We start from the raw sequence: 19,160 nt of genomic DNA, 5'->3' as shown, positions 1-19,160 counted from the left end.
TTTTGAAATTCTGGGCCCATAACCACAGACAGAAAAATAAGAAAACAGTTACAATTAATTAATATTCTAGGATGCGGAGAAATTTCTGGTCTTTTACTTCGTAATACTTTGGGACCTTACTGTTCTTAACATATGCACCAAGGTTTAATCTTTTAGGCAAAATTACTTGTTCCTAATTTTTGGAGAAAAGGTAAGCCAGGAAAAAAAATACTTAAGAGATTTGAGAAATGAAAGCACAGATAGCTACGCCACATTTCTGCCTTGTGTCTACTGTGTGTCTGGGGTATGAGGAGGTGTCAACTACCTACTAAGTTTTTAAGGAACTGAATAAAATCTTCTCAAGAAAGGCTGCAGGCACAAAAAAAAAAAAAAACATATTACAATTTACTCCAGAGTCACAGTTCTTAAAAATGTATACACATACAAAAACTCTAAAGGCTCTATTGTAAGATAAGCACAGAAAGAAATCCAGCTTTTCATAAAATGCAAGTGTGCATGCAACAGGTTAGGACAACTCTTCTCCCCTCCTGGCATCCTCTGACACTCTTCCGGTGGAGTGAGTCAAGCAGTCAGGACCAGAACAGCTTCATCAGCAAATGAGATCTCTTACCACGGTATTGCTTCAAACAACACAAATATATATACGGTCCTTCCAAGAGGAGCACAGTTATGAACAGCTATTCCCCACAAATAAACATCCTGACAAAAGAAACCCTGAAATCCCTATCTTTGTGTCACATCCTAAAACAGTGAGAAAAAGATGTACAATTCACTCAACTATTTACAAACAAATCAAAGCTGCACTTAGGGTCAGTTTTTACATTCATCAGACCATTATCGTGACCCATCACATTCAGTTTAAGAAAACTTAAAAGTTTGTATTTTATCAGTGGAACAACTAGTCATTCTCACAAGAGGACAAGTATTGCAGAGGAGAAAGCTAAAATTACCACTCCCTGAACTCACCAAAAGGTCAAACTGAATGAAGAAACCTCTTCGCCCAGACCCACTACCATCCACAGTACAGAGGGGCTTGCAGGGAAAATAAAATCCTGCTATGTTCATGTGGTTTTCAAAGCTGAAGTCAAAATAATACAAAATGTAAGAGAACATACGCCAATAAACATTGCTTTAAATCAACAAACATGACTAAAAAAACAAACAAAAAAGATAAAAGCCACAAGGAATAAAACTAATATGTTTTTAAGAATTGTGTGTTAGGGTACTTAAAGAAATATAGAAAATCTATTCAATCCAAAAACCTCCAAAACAAAAATAACTCCGGGTATCATTTCTCAACACAATTTAGTTTTTCCTATGACGAAGACTTCAGTTAATCACTGCCTTAAGACTTAGAATTAAAGTGAGCAATTCCTTAGCAAGTAGTACAAAGCCTGGCTAATTAGTAAAGTTTAAAAGACATATACTGTACAACTATACTATGCAGAAACAACATAAGACTGGATTTATGTAAGACACAGACTCACTAACTTAGAACCTTGTTAAGATGGGCAAAGCATGCAACCCCTCTTAGCACCGTTCCCCTCCTATAAAGAACAATGATCCCTGCTTTTACAGAGTAACTGAGAAGATCAGATGGTGTACATGGAGCACCAAGGACCAGAAACCAGCTGCCAACACTGCCACTAACAGTAGAAAGAAATGACTTATCCCGTAAGGATGTGATGGGCCTATGTAAAAACACATCTAATAAATGAACTCGGCCAGATATTCTTGTAATGTATATAACCAGTTTAATCTTGAGTTCTTTTATAAAAAAAAAAAAAAAAAAAAAGCTACTTTCAGGATTTATCTTTTTCACTTAGAGAAACCACGCCGTTTTCAAATGACTTGCTTCTGCATCACTCAGCTTCCTTAAACTATTTCAAACCGAACTATTAACATGAATAAAACCAAACTTTAGAGCTGCTCCTGGCAGCATGTGAAATATAAACAAGTAAACCGAATGTCACCAGAGGACCATGCCAGGCTAACGGAACTGCAATTTCTAGTTCTCTGCTCAAAACTTCACTCATGGACATGCACATCCGTATTTAACCTCCAAAATGGCAGTCTTGGGGTGTCTATCCAATCCTTGCGGTTCTTTAGAAGCAACTCCAAATACAAAACTACAGCTTCCTCTCTGTAACGCTCCTAGGAACATTAAGTCCATGTACTGAAGCAGGTATGAGTAACATACAACGTGAAAACTGCGTAGGAGGAGGAAACACTGCAGGAGTTTTACAAATGATTTAAAACTGCAGTTTCAGAAAAGAACCTGGTGTTCATGGCTCGGGAAAAGAACAAGAAATTGTTTTTTGTTTTTGAATTTCAAATTACAGGTGGATTTTTAAAAAGCCAATTAAACTGTTTTGAACTTATTTATATGGTCCTATCTTTTACCTTATGCAAAACAGTCATAAACAAACCTTTTTTGGTATTGCACAAGTCTTACCTTTCAAATTATAATGGACAAGAGTCAAGAATAGCAACCACAGAACAGACAGGACACAACATAGTTCTTAATGCACTCAGTTATGCTTGAAAGAATGTTTCTGTCACAATATATACTATGATTTAGCAAATCCAACCACTAAAATATAGTAAAAAGTTCTGGAAGATGTTCTGGAAATCCTCATTAATTTCCCACAAACAAGGTCACAAATATTAAGAATCAAAGGAACAAGATAAAAATACCAACTTTTTAACCAAAATTTGTAGCAATTGACGGAAACAGAACTAGAAGTTAAAAAAAGAAAAAAATTCGACACCATAGCAGCATCAGAGCGATCAAGGTGGCAGGCTGCTCCCAGAGCTAGGTCGTCCAGTGCTCAGCAGAGGCCCCAAGTGCTAGGCAGGGACAGGCCCTGCCATGACCAACCAAACAGGGCCCCGCCCGCTTGGGTCAAGGCAACAAGCCTGAGGCCGTAATGCAAGCACAAGAACACTACGTCCTCCATCTGCCTCACGCTCTGCTGCTCCACATGGGCAAACAACTAGGGATGAGGGCCCTGAAGTCCACGGGTGTAAGACCAGCCTACCAGGACCAACTGCCACAGTCCTCAGACATGACAGCCAGGCCTCTGTCATTCAGCATTGGCCAAAGAGCCTGAAGTAGAGCTGTGAGCTGCTAGAGATGGTTAGGCGTGCATGCCACAGAGGGCTGGGATGTACCATCCAAACAAGCACAGGTTTACTATGAAAGCTCATGGGATACTCAGTGTTCTGGGGGGTACACTTTCTGTCCTGCAGACTCCACATCGCCATCTGAGATCCCCATGTGCATCTGCTTCCCACCTGATGTCTGGCAGCGTCCTGTAACCTCCCACATCCCTTAGAAGAACAACTTGGGCACTGTTCCTTCCATTCCCCAAACTCCCTCTAGATGCTCCCCGTGGCGCACCCCGCTGATCCTGAAACACTAAGTCCTGCTCTCTAGCTGGATCCCCGCCAGCACACACCAACCAGAACACTCAAGGGTGACATGCACCTGGATGTGATAACACAGACCCCCAGCTCTATACAGGGGGCATCTAGTGCCTAACGCACAGCCATCTCTCAAATGGCCCCAATCTATCAGCCGCATGCACACTGGCAGCCTGGCTATCAGATCTGTGTTTCGCAATTCCAAGATACTCACAAGGGTTTCTACATAAGCAGCAATGCTCCCAGAATGCCAAGCTGACCCTCTTTCTAGAGCTCTGAACCCTTTACTGTAACTTGTGCCATTCATGTCACAGCCTCAGAAAGGCTGGACTCGCACCGAAACTAGAGCCACACAGTATGAGGCTTGTCTTGTTCATCTGTGGCCTGGAGTCCCCTAGCTGTTGAGTAACATTCCATGAAAACCAGGCCCCTCACTCTGGTTCTTTGCTTACCATGAGGCCCATTACAGCATCCAATGCAGGCTCAACAAGTACTTGGTAGGGGATTAGGGAGCATACTGCTCAGAGCCCCCAGGCTCCCAAGCGTCTCTACCCCACCACCCTAACAAGACACTCCCCACAACACCACCAGCGCAGCCTCCGAGGGCCTTTTGTCTGTTCTCAATGGCACCAGTTCTTGCAGTGTGCACTGCTGGGCTGGCACTTTTGCTTTTTAAACTGCCTGGGCCTGAGTGCTCTGCATGTGGAACTTTTACTTCCCTAAGCTGACTGTACATCTTCACGGGCGTCAGTTACTCGGCAGCTTTGAAGATGTTCAAACATGTGCAATTTCAAAACACTTGAGTGTCGTTAAAGCACCAAGATTTTTTTCACTTGCACAATTCTGACCGAGGAGACAAAATGAAATATTTCCTTTTTAAACTGATTATAATTTGACTGTTCCATGATAACTAATTTCCTTACTTACAAACTTGTTGCTATTCTAAGGCGCTATTTAAGGCCTTTATAAAGGATTATGGGAACCTGTCAAGCGACCTTAGAGAACTACTGGTTTTGCTATACACTTTCTAGCTTCTTCACCATCCAGCTATCAGGTATAGAACTTCTTGCTGCTATAAATAACTCTTCTCTCCGGATTTGCTGGAACAGCGGAGGTCAGTGGGTTAGAAGTAGGCCTCCAGAAGGGTGAAGCGGCTACAGGGTGGGGAGGACAAGCCGGCAGAGGCTGGTGCTTACATGGACTTTCTGCATGTGGTCCAGAAATATCCACTGGCTACAGCCTGTAAGCTCGGTCTTCCCTCAGCAGAAACGCAGATGGAGCTCTGACAGTCGCCAAGCGCCCACGAGCCCATTCCCTTCCCTCATCTTGCCGACTCTGGGCCACCTGGTGAGGTTACACAGCGCTGGCGTCATCACTACCGAAATCCATATTCAGATACGGGGGTACTAAACCTCAGGAAGACGACCTGTGCAAAGTCCCACTCCTGGTAGACACTGGAGTGTCTGTGTTTCCCATTCCTTCCACCAAGCCCATGTGTGTCAGGCTGTTATTGTTTCTTTAGGTTAAAAGGACCTTAGATGGGTTGGCAGTGCAGCTCAGTAACAGAACACTTGCCTAGCATGCAAGAAGCCTTGGGTTCCATCCCCAACACTAAAAAATAAAAAAATAAAAAAGACACTAAATGTTCGGATCATTGTTCACTGCTAATAAGCAAACTTAGCTTCTCATTTCTCACAGTCCAAATAGTGGACAAAGATTATTAAAATGATAAAAACTTCTAAAATGGCCTTTTCTAGGCTACTTCATAGATTATCATCCACCTGTAGCTCACATTAAAACAGCCCAACACATCTAACCTTAAGTCTTCCCTTCCTCTTTACCTGAAGTTTAAACTGTCCTGTTACAGGGGCTGCTCAGACACGTAACAAGTTAAACAGAAGTAAAAAGTGGGAATCCAAGCTAAATATGCCTGGCTGACCCACAGCAAAACTGCATGCTCCTTGGTCGGAGACAATCCGAACTGTGTTCCCCCAGGATTATGTCCTTGCCTTCTGTACACTATTTGTGTGAGCCTTTGTTTGCCACTCAATGACTATTAATTGAGTGCCTACTTACTACCTGCCAGCCAACCATCTAGGCACTCATCAGTGACGCACTGATGCACTGTCTCCTCCACCAGCCCAGGCTGCAGACACCACGAGAGGAATTACTGCCGCCTTTCTGCTTAGCAATGAGCTGTACTACCTAGGAGAGTGTCTGGCACATGCCAGGGGCTTACACACTAGCTGCATTAATATGACAAAGAGAGGGAACTAGAAAGGGTGGTTTGTTGTATGTGAGGAACAGGTCTCCTCACTGCTTCGCAGGACTTGTGATTCACCAGTAATTGATGAATCCTTAAAGAACCCATGTGCAATGCACAGCTGTGGGCACAGCAGCTGTCAGGCACAGGAGCTGAGGTCCAGAAGTGTGAAGAATTCAACCCTTTCTTTCTCTCATAACAGAAATGAGGTTAGGCCTAATGTCATGCTACCTGTCCAGCTTAATGTTGTCAACATCTGGCTTTCAGAAATATTAAGGTAACATTGCCTCTGTGTGAAACTTACGTTGATTCACTCTCTGATATCATTGCCTGAAAGATACTATTTAAATGTCTGAGATCACACACAGGATCTAAACAGAACTGAGTTAAAAAGTTCTCCATTTCAGGTCATTGCAAGCTATAAATTAGCTTTCAGAGTATTTAATTTAAAAATAAAGAAGGTTTGACTCACTACTTAAACTCTCCACACTTCAGGTCAGAGAGTAAACAGGGCTCTTTACCAGTAAGCCGTCCAAAATGAACTGTACGTTCTAATCATGAGCTTCATGCAAGTCTTTTAATTAAAACTTAAAAAATCAAGCTGGGTGTGGTGGTGCAGGAATGTAATTCCAGCACTCTGAGAAGCTGAGGCAGGAGGATCACAAGTTTGAGCTCAGCCTGGGGGAATATACAAGACCCTGTCTTAAAAAAAAAAGAAAAAAAAAAAAGGGTGGAGGATGTAGCTCAGTGCAAAGGCCCTGGGTTCAATCCCCAGTACTGGAAAAAAATTAAATTTTAAAAAATTAGGATGGTTTAGGTGGGTTGTATGCTTCCCATAGTAAATATAAACATATTGGGATTAGTTATAAGAAGTATTAACAATATAAAAATCAGACACTTAAGGATATATTGTGTAAAAACACAGAAGTTCCTATAATTGGTAATAAAATTTTTCAGATTTTTTTCCACATCCAACTAAGTGAGTAGAACAATAAATTAAGGAGTAAATAAAAGACTAAAGCATAATGAAATAGGTTCTAAGTGTACACCAAAGTACCCTAAACAGAAAAGTCTTAAAGCAAAGTTGTTATTAAGCTATAATAACTAGAATGTTTAATGGCTCAGTAAAAAGTCCCCATCTCCCAGTCTCCAGTCCCCACCTGGACTTACCTGGAAAGGCTGGTGACATTATTTATAAGCAAAATGCATACTAAATAAAGGGATAAGCCGAATTAGAGTAATCACTACAGTAATTCAAAAACAACCACCCAGCTTAGTATCAACAAAATCCCAATACAGATTTGAAACGGTTAAAAAAAGAAAGAAAAGACCTGGAATCTTCTAGACTGATCCTTTGATTCAAAATGTTTCAGTTTAGTGACCTACAGCAGCAACTAAATCACCTTCAACAAATAAAAGAGAATTTGTAGTCATCAAGAAGCCCACCAACTATCCCCTGGATGAGTTGGTTCTATTTTCATTATGCTGGGAAAAACAAAGACCATATAACTGTAAAATCAGAACGGACTTTTTGCCTACATTTTAAATATTTTTTAAAATTCTCCAAATCAAGTCCATGATTTTATTTGCAGTCTGACTTCCACAACATACTTTGCAAACGTTCTGGGTAAAGAACGGACTCATTTGTTCAGATGATTTATTAGAAAATTGTACTTAAGACCTAAGATGTGCTACAGAATTACTAATAAAAAACAAACTTAAGATGTATTAATAAAAAAACAAACTTAAGACTTTAGATGGGAAAAAAGTATTAATTTTAAAAAACTACCATATTGTACCTTGACACATATTCAAACTGGGCTCTATAAAAGATTCCCAAACGGATTAAAATTCTTATAAAAAATTCCAACTACGTATCAGCATGCCAGCTGGAAATATGATATAGCCAACCAAACTATTTTCCTGCCCAGAAATTATCCCCTCCCTTCCTAAGTGTGACTACACTTTCTTTGCCTTTTGTTCAAAAACATCATAAATCATAAACTATGAGAAGTGGGTCAGCCCGACACAACAAGCCCCCTGCCTCCCGCGCCCTCAGCATCCCCGGGGAAGCCCACCGCCCGCAGCCGTGGTGCGTCGCCGCCGGCAGGCCGCCCCATCTCTCTCTTCTCGGCCCCCGGTCTCGCACTCCTCCGGTGCCCCCCCCCCGGGCGTCCCGGTCCCGCGTCCCCGTCCTGAGCGGCGGGCCCGAGCCGCTGGGCTGCTGTCACGCCGACCGGAAGGCGGAGGCCGAGCGCGGCGCGCCCCGACTCCGACGCCGTGGGGCAGAGCCCGCACCCGGGCCTGCCTGGCACTTTCCGCCGCGCCCGCGCTCCGACACAAGTTCGCCAACAGCCCGAGCGCGGCGGCCGCCGTGATTCAGCAGCGGCTCGAGCGGAGATCGCGCAGATCGCGGGCCGGGCGGGCCGAGTCCGGAAAAGGTCACCCAGACGCCGCGGGCGCCGCGCCCGGCTCGCGACTCGGCTGGCGGCGGCGGGGTGGCGGGCAGGCCGAGCGCAGCGCCGGGCCGGGAGCGGGTGGCTGCCGGCCGGCGGGTCCTACCTTTCCGGCTCTTGGGCGAGCTCCGCTTGTTCCGGGCGCTGGCTCGCTCTTCCTCAATCGCAGCTGCTATCTCGGGGTTGTCTTCCCCATTGTACCAGACCAGGAGCTCCTCGCCCGGCGCTATTGGCTGCGGGGAGAGAAGAGACAAGGGTCGGACCAATCAGAACGACGGTTGTTGGCAGGGGTGGGGCGACACCCGGGCGGGCGGGAGCAGCGCGCCGATGGCAAACAGCTGTCGGGCGGGCGCCGCGCCGCGGCCGGCTACGCGAGGAGGAGGAGCTCAGGAGCGAGCGCACAGAGGCTCCGCCGCTGGGAGGAGTTCGCGGGAGCGCGCACAGCGGGAGGCTCTGCTAGGAGGGGCTCCCGGCCGCGCGCACTGGGGAGGGACTAACGCAGGCAGCACGCTGCCGGCACAAGGGCAGGAGTGGCTGAAGTAATCTAACCGGCAGGTGCGTCCTGCTGCTCTAAGCCTCAGGCCACTCACACCGAAGACAAAATATAACACAGAACCATTCTGCCCACGAAATTCGAGTGGATGAGAATTTGAAGCACAATTAAGCAAATAGCATGCTAACAGGAGTGGCAATGATGTTTCTGATTTCAAGCGCAAATTAAGCCCGTTTATCCATCCACAGCTATGTATATGACAGAAATGCTAACAGAAAGCAGCTTGGGATAGTGCATCACATCATTTACGCAGGGCTGCCAACCTGGCTCGGATTGCAGACATCAAGATTTTATACCACAGCTTTTAAACACCGAAGGACATACCTAAAAAATGCTTCCCTCAACATCAAATCCTTAACAAGTCACGAAAGTGGGATGAATTCGGACAGAACTTCAACATACCTATTACACCTACAAGATTCTGAAGAACAAAATATGATGCGTGGTAAGACTGGACCTTAAACAAATGGCGTATTGGTTTCTCCTTGAATGACTCATCTATTCAAAAATTCCAAGAATACCATCCAAACCCACTGAATAAAATAAGAATCGATGAGTCCTATAGACATGAATGAAACAAAGGGCAATTTCTTCCTTGGAGTAGATAGATCTCAATAATAAGTGAAAAGAAATAAAGAAATCAGAAAACCATCACTGACAATCTTAACAGCAATACATGATTCAGGCAAGATTCACTAGTGGATGCTAACAGGTGAAAGTTTGCAGCATAATACAGTATCTGCATCATCTCAAAATCTCCCCACAAATATCAATCATAAAGGAGAAAAAGTGTCTCGGAAAGGAGACAAATGGATATCCACTTGCTCTTGATGCACAGAACATGCATCAGTTCTGGGAGATTTCTGCCCACTAGACAGATGTCGAATTTAATCGTGAGAGAACCTCAAACTATGAGACATTCTATAAAACAATTATCCAGTTCTCAAAACTGAATGGTTATCAGAGACTAAGGTAATACTGTCTATATGGAGGGGACTGATAAGACATACAAGTGAATTACAGCAGTATTCTTTCCCTGTAAGGAAAAGTGTCAATGCTAGCTTCCTGATTTTGATCATTGCACTATGATTATGTAAGCAAATGATCCTGAGTTTTGTCATTCGAAAAGGAGAGAAATTACCATCAAGGATCAGTTTAGAAACAATCATTCCTCACTTCAACATACCTTCTTAGATACAGCCAGTGAAAGTAAACATTACTGTGTCATTCTCTGCACAATTCTGTTAATTTCAAGACAGGCTAAATTGTTAAAAGAACTTTAAAAATAATGTTTGTGCTTTCTCTAAGAATGGCTCAAATGTGTCACTTTATTACCTTTGAACCAATGTATTATTTCCTTTCTTGAATCAAGTAAACCTACACCAAAACACCTAATTTAATAAATAAAATTTTAGCTGGGCATGATGGCACTCTCCTATAATCCCAACAAGTATGAGAGGCTGAGGCAGGAAGATTGCAAGTTCAAGCCCAGCCTGGATAACTTAGCAACTTACTGTAGTGAGACACTGTCTCAAAATAAAAATGATAAAAAAGGCTAGGAATGTAGGTTAGTGTGAAAGCCCTGGGTTCTCCCACAAAATAAATACTGAGTTAAAACAGTTATTGTAAATGCCCTTCGGCACTCTGATGAGCTAACCTGCTTTGTTTCCTCTTCAAAAGCAAACTACTTCTAGATTAAACACCAAGTAATTCCTTTCTTTTTGTTATTTATGAAATCATGGTATCAAAAATATTTCAGACAGGGCCAGGGGAGTTTAGCTCAATGGCATACACACTGCCTGGCAAGTGTGAGGTCCTTAGTTCGATCCTTGGTACTCAAAAAAACAAACAAACAAGAAAACACACAAAAAAATTTTCAGAAAACCAATCTAAATTAGGGCTGTATGTGTAAAGTCTTAAAATAAGTAAAGGAATGAACATAGCCAAGCATGCTGGTTGCTCATTCGTAATCCCAGCATCTGGGAAACTGAGACAGGAAAATCACAAATTTGAGCCTAGGCTCGGCACCTAAGCAAGATTCTGTCTCAAAATAAAAATAAACCAAAGTAAAAATACAGGAAAGAATAAAGGCAAATATATTCTTAACATATTCCTTACCCAAACAGCACCACCAGAACACTGGCTGGAAACAACCACCAGGCATTTTCTGGAAACTTCTAAGAATAAGAGCATACTTCCATGCTTTCTCCACAGCAGACACCAGCCGAGTACTGACTGTACCAGCAACTGAGTTACATATTGGCACAAACTGCCGTAGGAAGGCACTTGTGCTCCATGTTACTCTTTTGTGGCTGCAAACAGCACTACAAAAATATTCCAAAGCTGTTTGTATCACTAAGTTAAAATTTTTAAAGCCTAATGGGTTGGCAAAATGCTAGATCATCTGATTTGTTGCCTATCAAATAACTTTCAAAATTATCAGGAACTGAGATATTATTTCACTTTGGCATTACATATTTTCCAAATTTACTTGAAACAACTACACAGATAACATTTCCTTATTAAAAGGAAAATAGTATTTTTTTAAATCATGGATTGCTTTCTTCTGCACTGCACTGATTTTTCTTTGCACATCTTAACATTTTCAACATTTCCTGTGTCAAATTTTGGAAGAAAAGTCATGTTGTTAAATGAAATACAAATCCATGTTTTAAAAAATAATGTCAAGACCAACAATTTCTTTTTTCACATAATCATGAGTTTCTTAAAGATAAGATACATTCTGAAAAATGTGTCGTTAGACAATTCTGCCATGGTACAAATATCTTAAGAGCATATTCACAAGAACTAAGCAGGCTACAAGATCACTGGTCCATATGACCTCATAGGACACCATAGGACACTACCTAGAGGAGCATGTGACTGTGCTGTATTTTAATGTGAAAGAAAAAATGAAACCAAGACTTAAAACCTTTCCAACTTTTCCTGTGGGTTTAGACAACCTTTAAGAAACCAAGCACGCTATCTTCTCTGCATATGAGTACATACCTATAAACCAGCATTTTACCAGGGCAGTTCAACTTCAAGGTCCTTGTTTCTAATGGTCCCTCCTCCCGCACTGGTCAGATCTTTGCATGGCTGGCTCCTTTCTACCCATGGGCAGAAATCAAATGTCTTTTCTCAGAAGAGCCCTTCCTAACCTCCCTAGAACCAAAGCAGCCCTCCTCCCATCTAAGCACTCTCTACAGCACTGTACTGTCTTGGGAGGACTTGACTGCTCTCGGAGATAATTTTCTTAACCTATTTACTTGCTTGTTATATACTTCCTCCCCAATAAAGTGTAAGTTCCATGAGCCTGGAGACCTTGTCTGAGCTCTTTACATACTGGTACACTCAATAAAATAAGCATTTGTCAAACTAATGAACAGATGAAGGAATGGAAACTATTAAGCCAGGCAGGCTTAATAGTTAACTTTTGGGGATTTAAAATACTTTTTAATAATAGTGCAAACAAATCTGATGTTAAAATTTCCCAATTACCTTGGTAGTATAAGTTGCGACAGTGCTACAGAACCCCGAGAACATCACATGTAATCATTTACAAAATCCACCTCACAGAATGCTTAATCCAAAAGAATACAGTTAGGTGTTCACCAGTAAGGAATCTAAAAGGCCTCATGCACATCTGAGCAAATATCAAAGGTCACCAGTGGGGGAGGCCTGCCAAGATCATAAGTGTGTTATATGGGACAAAGACAGGTAAAAATTATAGTATAGCCATCCCACACTTAAGCTGCTATATATTGGCTTATTTAATCTTTTTTTTTTTTGCACCAGGAATCGAACTCATGATCTCACACATACCAGGTAGGTGCTGTGCCACTAAGCTATATCCCTCACCAGGCTTATTTAATCTTAATAACAATATGAATTAGTTTTACAAACGCAGTGTCCAAGCATCAGTAATCCACACATCAAAATGCTGATGCTACAAAATCTGAAATTTTTTGAATGCTGACGTGATGCCACATGTAGAAAATGCCACAAGTGACCCTGTGTGACAGTTCACACTCAAAAGTCAGGAACACTAAAAATACAGCTTAACATTACCTTCTGTTCACATGGATAAGGTATATATGAAACATAAGTAAATTTCATGTTTAGACTTGGGTCCCACCCCCAAGAATATCTCATCATGTATATGCAGATATGCCAAAATCCACAATTTGAAACACCTCAGGGGCTATGTGTGCCAGATAAGGGGCACTAGCCTTGTACTACTTCCTCCATCTTTACAGATGACAAAACAGATGGAGGAATTTTACATGCCACACACCCAAAAGCCAACAGTCACCAAGCAGTCTGCTCCTGAGCGTCTACTTCTGACTGTACCAAAAGGGAGAATTGTCATTTATCCGCACTTACCAGGTGCTTCAGCTCTGCCCCTACACACTAATGTGTCCTTTCCAGTAACTCTGTGAGGTCAATACTAAAATGACCTGTATCTTTCTGAAGCATATGGGAAGGACTTGCCAAGTTCACAGAGCTAGAGAAGTGGCTCCAACTTACTGTGAGTCACAAAAAAACCCCTGTGAGCAGGGTTTAACCAACGCGTGTAGCCTCAGAGGTCACTTTCCCAACTACCACTCTACCTGGCTACTCTCTGCTTCTGCAAACCTGCTGGCAGAGAGGAACACGCGTTTAACTTGAAGCAGTGCCTCGTGTTTCCTGGGGCCACTGCCCCTGAAGAACCTGATTCCCACTACCTTAGCTGTCTCATTCATCATCCCCTGGCTGCTCTTCATTTCCACCAGGATTCTACCTTGCTGAATCAACCAGACCTCTCTCTCACTTTAGCTCTGAGAAAGAGAATGATCCTTGAATCACATTTTGAATCCAATTTCAAATCTAGTATAACAAAACTGCACAGTGACACCTACCAGAAAGACATGCTTCTGTAATCCAGCAAGGGGGGGAAATGGGAAACAAGGCTTTACAAGTCATAAGCAAGTAAGCATCACCAAAACAAATAAATAAAATAAAAAGAAGTCCTCCACTGCTAGAAGCAAAACATGGGTAACAGTGAGGTAAGAGTATAACTGGGGGACAATGTCAGGCAAAAATGCCACAGAGGAAAATTAAACAGCCATATACTAGCTAAACTTCCAAAGGCGGGGGACACCACACTAACAAGACTCAGCACACTGCAAAGCTGGCCACCACCTTCCACACTTGCTCATCAAGAGTCTTCAACCCCACAGAGATTACTTTCTTCCCAATGGGCTGTTCCCCTATCTATGACCTACAGGTGCAGGTAGGTGAATAAAGATGCATTTGCCTTGTCACAATTCTAGCAAGGGTACCTATTTCAAACAGGTATTCTTACAGCCTCAAGATTCCACCTAGGGTAATTCCCAAACAGTATGCAGCTCTGTCTTCCTGGAGAACACGACCGGTGAAGACAAGGAATGAGATGCAGTCTTGTCCACAGCTAAAACCCAGGAACACTCAGCTCTTCCTCACGGCATCTTCCTGAACGTGCCTGGTGCCTGCCTGCAGCCTTAAACATAGCTTTTCTCTTCTTTGCATCTCAGCAATTAATGTCTTCAAAGAAAAATTTGGCAAAAGAAAGAAACATGTTCTGTTTAGTTTCTATTCCGAGTAAAACTGAAGGAAAGAAAAGCTAATCGATGGCTTCATTTACACTGAAGACTGTGAATGTGTTTTCAGTTAGCACAGCACCACCACGGCTATTGAGAGTTTCTTAGCGGGGATAAATCTGCCAGTCAGACAGTTCCCAATGCGTCCGCATCTTCGGAGGAGGGGAGCAGCTGCCACAGGCTTAATCAACGGTATCTAGAAAGATGCAGCGTGTAATTAGCCAACATGCTCTGCGTACTTTAGATCCCTGACGCACGCAAAGCAGTGGCAAGCATGTATTTAGCACACAGAGTTGAGCGTGTAGATGAACCACTTCAACTATAATCCTTTCAAGGTCTGAAAAGTAGTTATTGTCAGTCACAGCTAAGGACCACATTTAGGAGACGCATGCAGAATAACGAGCAGCTAATTCCAACACTGTTACCTTTAAAGTTTTATAGTAAATGGCTCTGTTGATTTCCAGGGGAAATAAGTTTTGTTCTTCTCCCGAGCAGGCCCAATTCACATATCGAAGCCAGTTCCCCTTCTCAGGATCAGTGGCATCAATGCACATCCATCCCAAATTCGGATAATATACCTTGGGAATGGGGGAAAAAAGAAGAAAAGCCTTTGCTTAAACAAGAGTACTTAAAATGTTCTCATTTTCAACTTTTCAAACAAGTAATTCTTTTATAATATACAAGTACTCCAAATAAAACAATTCAGAGGAGCAAAGTAACAGGGAAAAAGAAAAATGCAAGGTGAAAGCTGACACTCAAAACTGTGTAATTTCCATTATTTTCTATTTGGGCTTGTTTTTGCCCAAACATAGTTTATAAACATATAAACTACAGACAATATGTTTGTTGGTCCTCAAATGTTTTGCAAGTATGTGCATAAGAACAAGAGACAACTTGTGACCTGAAGGGTAACAGAGCAGTAAAGGCAGCCCACAGCAGCTCGGCGGCACCCAAATCCCTCGAGCTCGAGCTCGCTGGGTGGCTCTGCCAGTCGGTGCTGGGCCCTGACTCTGCTATGGCGCACAGGTCAGCAGGCCCCTTCCAGCTGGGTTGGCTGGGACTTCAGCAAATCAGCACATACAGTGAACCAGCCACCGTCCGTGGGGTGACAGGACACGAACTTCTGTAATCTCAGCTCCCCTTCACACCTGCCCCATCCAGCGGATCCGCCAGGACAAAGGTGAGGGAGACCCCACTGTGAAAGTATCAGTGCCTTTCAAGACAAGATCACAACCTGCTGCCTCCTTCGGGATCACATCCAATCAACTTCTGCAGGAAGCCTCCCTCATCAACCCTGCTTAGTCTGCCCTTCCCAAATCGCTCCAGCATTTATTTCTCACAGCTCCATTTTAAAGAAGGTCTACTTGCAATGATTTTTAACTCTTAAATTTTACGTACACAAATGTCATGTTCCCCAAAACTAGGCTGCAAAACACCTGAGTAGGCACTACAACAGAACGAGTGCAGACATGGTGAACAAAAGAAGCATGTCTTTTACTTTATTTTTAGGAAAGGAAAGACCTGAGATGCTTCCTCTCTTCCCCACACAGCCACGACCACCACTGTTCCTTCCTTCTCTCCTTTCCCACACACATTATTCATCCTCGCACTGCACCTTTTCTTCTGAAGCAAAGCTCCAGCTCCCCAGCTGGCAGCAAGATCACTGCTCTCCCCAGCTGTCTGGGTGCCAGCACCCACCTTTTCCTGGGCTCTAACATCGCTTTCCTCCTGGTAGGAGTTTGTCCAGCAGAATGCTACATGCTTTATGCATAGCCTCACTTAACTCTGTGAAGTTGTGCTTGGTATTATTTCCCATTTCAGCATGTGCAAATCAAAGATCAAAAGCAAATACATTTCCTTTCAAAGTCACTTAGTTAATTGGAGTAAAGACAAAGCATGTCTGCATACCCCCCATTCATCAATGGCTTCCCTGTCTATCCTAAGTGAAACTGCAAACCCTTCTCTGCCCATCTTTCCTCATAGCTCTGAGGCCCTCGAATTTTGGTGACTCTCTCCCTCATCAAGTATTGGCTCCTCCACTCACTGCAGTGCTTTCAACAAACACCCTGACCAGGAGCTGGTCTACAGCAGGCCGGAAAAAAATAATTACAGAATGAAGGAAAGGATATCATTACACATGAGTGTATAAGTGCCGTCATCCACGGAGCACTTACTGTGGCAGGGACCACACTAGAGCGCTCTGCAGCTACTTCATGTAATCATCACAAGCACCACCCTGAGTATCCTCATGGTCAGGGAAGCAGCCCCCTGAGTTTTTTCCAAGAGTGCTTGTTTACTAAACACCTGTCCATACCATTCTAAGTTTACCCATGCTGTGTTAGACTCTTTCACACTTCGCTGTCACATTCACCCTCAGCTCTCTCTCTCTCGCTCTCTCTCTCTCTCTCTCTCTCTCTCTCTCACACACACACACACACACACACACACACACACACGCACACATGTACTTCTCCTGATACCTCTCCAAATAGTATGCTATGAAGCAACAATCCAATGCAAAATTTCAAGTTAAACGTAACACACAAAAACAACATACTGCACTTGCCAACATATTAAAATAAGAAAAATGGAGATGACCCTTAAATGCTGGTGATGTCTTACTAACTTACACAGGGGTTATTTCCATCATACCTGAATCACACTGCCACTGGGCTCACAGAAGGAATCTTGTTTTGATGCATCCCAGTGGACGCTAGGGTCCCACTCAATCCCTGCCCCCCATACTGGCATGGCAACAGAGATCAGTGGGATCACAGAGACAGCTGCCATGAAAACCTAGCATGGAAGAGGCGGCTAGGCCATCCATCTGCATTAATAGCAATACAGATGCTGCGAAATTTCTGGGCCATCCAGTCAATAAGACCTTCTCAAAAAGCAACACGTTTCAGTTGAGTGAATTCATTCTTTGCACATAGCTCACTGTTTTGCAAAAGGAACTAAGGTGTCTTCTAAGTCATACTGACTGATGCACAAAAACAAAGGGATAAACACTTCATTTAAAAAAAATAAGCAAACAGGTAATTCACAAAGTAACACACATTTAGCTAAATCCTCATTTTAAAAAATGCAATAATCACAATTTTGAAATTAAAATTTTTTTACCTATTAAATTGGTAAAAAAGCGGTTTTAAGAAAAGTAATACAGGGCTGGGAATTTAGCTCAGTGGCACAAGCACCTGCCTGGCAAGTGCAAGTTTATGAGTTCAATCCCTGGGACCAAAAAAAGAAAAAAAAAAGAATCAAAAGAAAAGTAATACAGAGAGGGACATGTGACATCATTTTCTCAAGTACCGACACAGAATTCATTAGTGTAATTCTATAGGGTGGTATTTAGCAGTATCTGACAAATGTTTAATATATAAAAATATTCTCTAACAACATATACATTTGTAGCAATTTATTCTAGAGGTATAATTGGGCAACTGTACTTAGATATGTGTAGTTAGATGGTCACAGTGGTGGGCACCCACTTTACAAGTCCATTTGTCAGAGGTCATTTTCCAATACGCTGTCCATTTGTATAAGCAACTCCAAAATACTATTTGAAAAAGTAAACAGCTTGGCCTCTCAAGCCCTCAAAGCCCAGTCCAATATGGGTCTAGCAGGCAAGTGGCCCTGAACAACCCCTGTCTGAAATTACTCAGAGTAGGCTTCAGACCTGCTACGTAGCTGTTTCTGGAAAATCTCCCAACAGTGGAAGCTTCATAAGAGACGTTCACAGCAGGGCCCCATCAGCATCCACTGGGTGAACAAAATAATTTATTCCAATCCTTAAATCAGAAATTCTATCTATGGTAGCATGGACATTTAACAATTCCGTACAAGCATTTGCACATTTCTGGGGGAATTTTAGGGTACTACTGAAGTTTATCTGTGTTTTCTACAAAGATCCTGAGCTCAAAGCCTTGTCTTCTGGGTGGACCATTAAGAGGCAGGATCTATGGGGAGTCTTAGGTCACTGGGGTCTAGCCCTCTAGAAGCACTTGAGACCCGACATGATCCCTGTCTCTCCGCCCAGTTTGAGGTTTGAGATGTGACCATTTTTCTCCTGCACAGGCTCCCATCAAGACGTGCTGTGATCACCAGAGATAAAACCGTGGGGATGGACTCTCAATCTCAGATGTGAATCTCCAGAAGAGTAAACACAATAAACACTCTTTACTTCCTAAATTGCCAGTGTGTATATTTTGTCACAAAGATGGAAAACTCTGAGATCCACAGGCCCACAAGACAATAAAGCTGGAGAGTCTCTGGTCTTTGCCAGGAGAAAGACTACCAGGGAGGCAACTGAGAGGCTGGCTGCTACCACAACTCCAGGACTAACAGCCTCAAGACACCAAGCAAGTTACTGGAAACCCAGACTTCTCATCTACAGAAAGATCTGGGTGATTTCTAAATCTAAGTCTTCACTCCACACATGAAAATCTCCATTAAGTATTAGCAGTAGTTTATAACACCACGATGTTATATGCCAAGTTTAGTGATCCAGAACTTAAGACAGGGCTGGGACTGTTATAAGTACAGCGGTGTTTATAACTAATTGATCACAATCAGTATCAGATTTCTTCGTTGCTTAGAGTGGTGCCATATGCCTGTAACAAGCACTTGGGAGGCTGAGGCAAGAGGATTATCGTAAGTTTGAGGCCAGTGTGGGACACATAGTGAGTTCAAGGCCAGCCTGAACTACTTAACAAGAACCTGTCTCAAAAAAAAAAAAAAACCCACAGGGCTGGGCTCATGCTAAAAGCTTAACAGGTATTAAGTGAGTGAATAAATAACAATTCCCAAAGGAAAACTTTATCTTTTTTTTTTTCACCACG

The 19,160-nt window shown here is 42.8% G+C and overlaps 1 protein-coding gene across 6 annotated transcripts in view; it reads right to left on the bottom strand.

Moving 5' to 3' along the window:
- The window catches only part of Prdm2 (PR/SET domain 2), a 109,688-nt gene that overhangs the window by 54,704 nt on the left and 35,824 nt on the right, over positions 1–19,160 (bottom strand). For 5 of the 6 annotated variants that reach the window (XM_063235543.1, XM_063235542.1, XM_063235546.1 and 2 more), the window contains 2 exons: positions 14,745–14,897; positions 8,252–8,378 (listed from right to left, as the gene is read on the bottom strand). In XM_063235543.1, coding sequence (XP_063091613.1) covers positions 8,252–8,378; positions 14,745–14,897 — 280 coding nt within the window. Of the gene's footprint in view, positions 1–8,251; positions 8,379–14,744; positions 14,898–19,160 lie in introns of those variants that run through there. The other variant, XM_063235544.1, reaches the window with a different exon arrangement.

This window comes from Cavia porcellus, unplaced genomic scaffold (assembly GCF_034190915.1).
Source record: "Cavia porcellus strain 051 isolate PalLab524CR breed Dunkin Hartley unplaced genomic scaffold, mCavPor4.1 scaffold_25, whole genome shotgun sequence".
Taxonomy (NCBI): Eukaryota; Metazoa; Chordata; class Mammalia; order Rodentia; family Caviidae; genus Cavia; species Cavia porcellus.
Note: the sequence above shows the minus strand (reverse complement) of the source record. Positions and strands in the feature narration are given on the sequence as shown.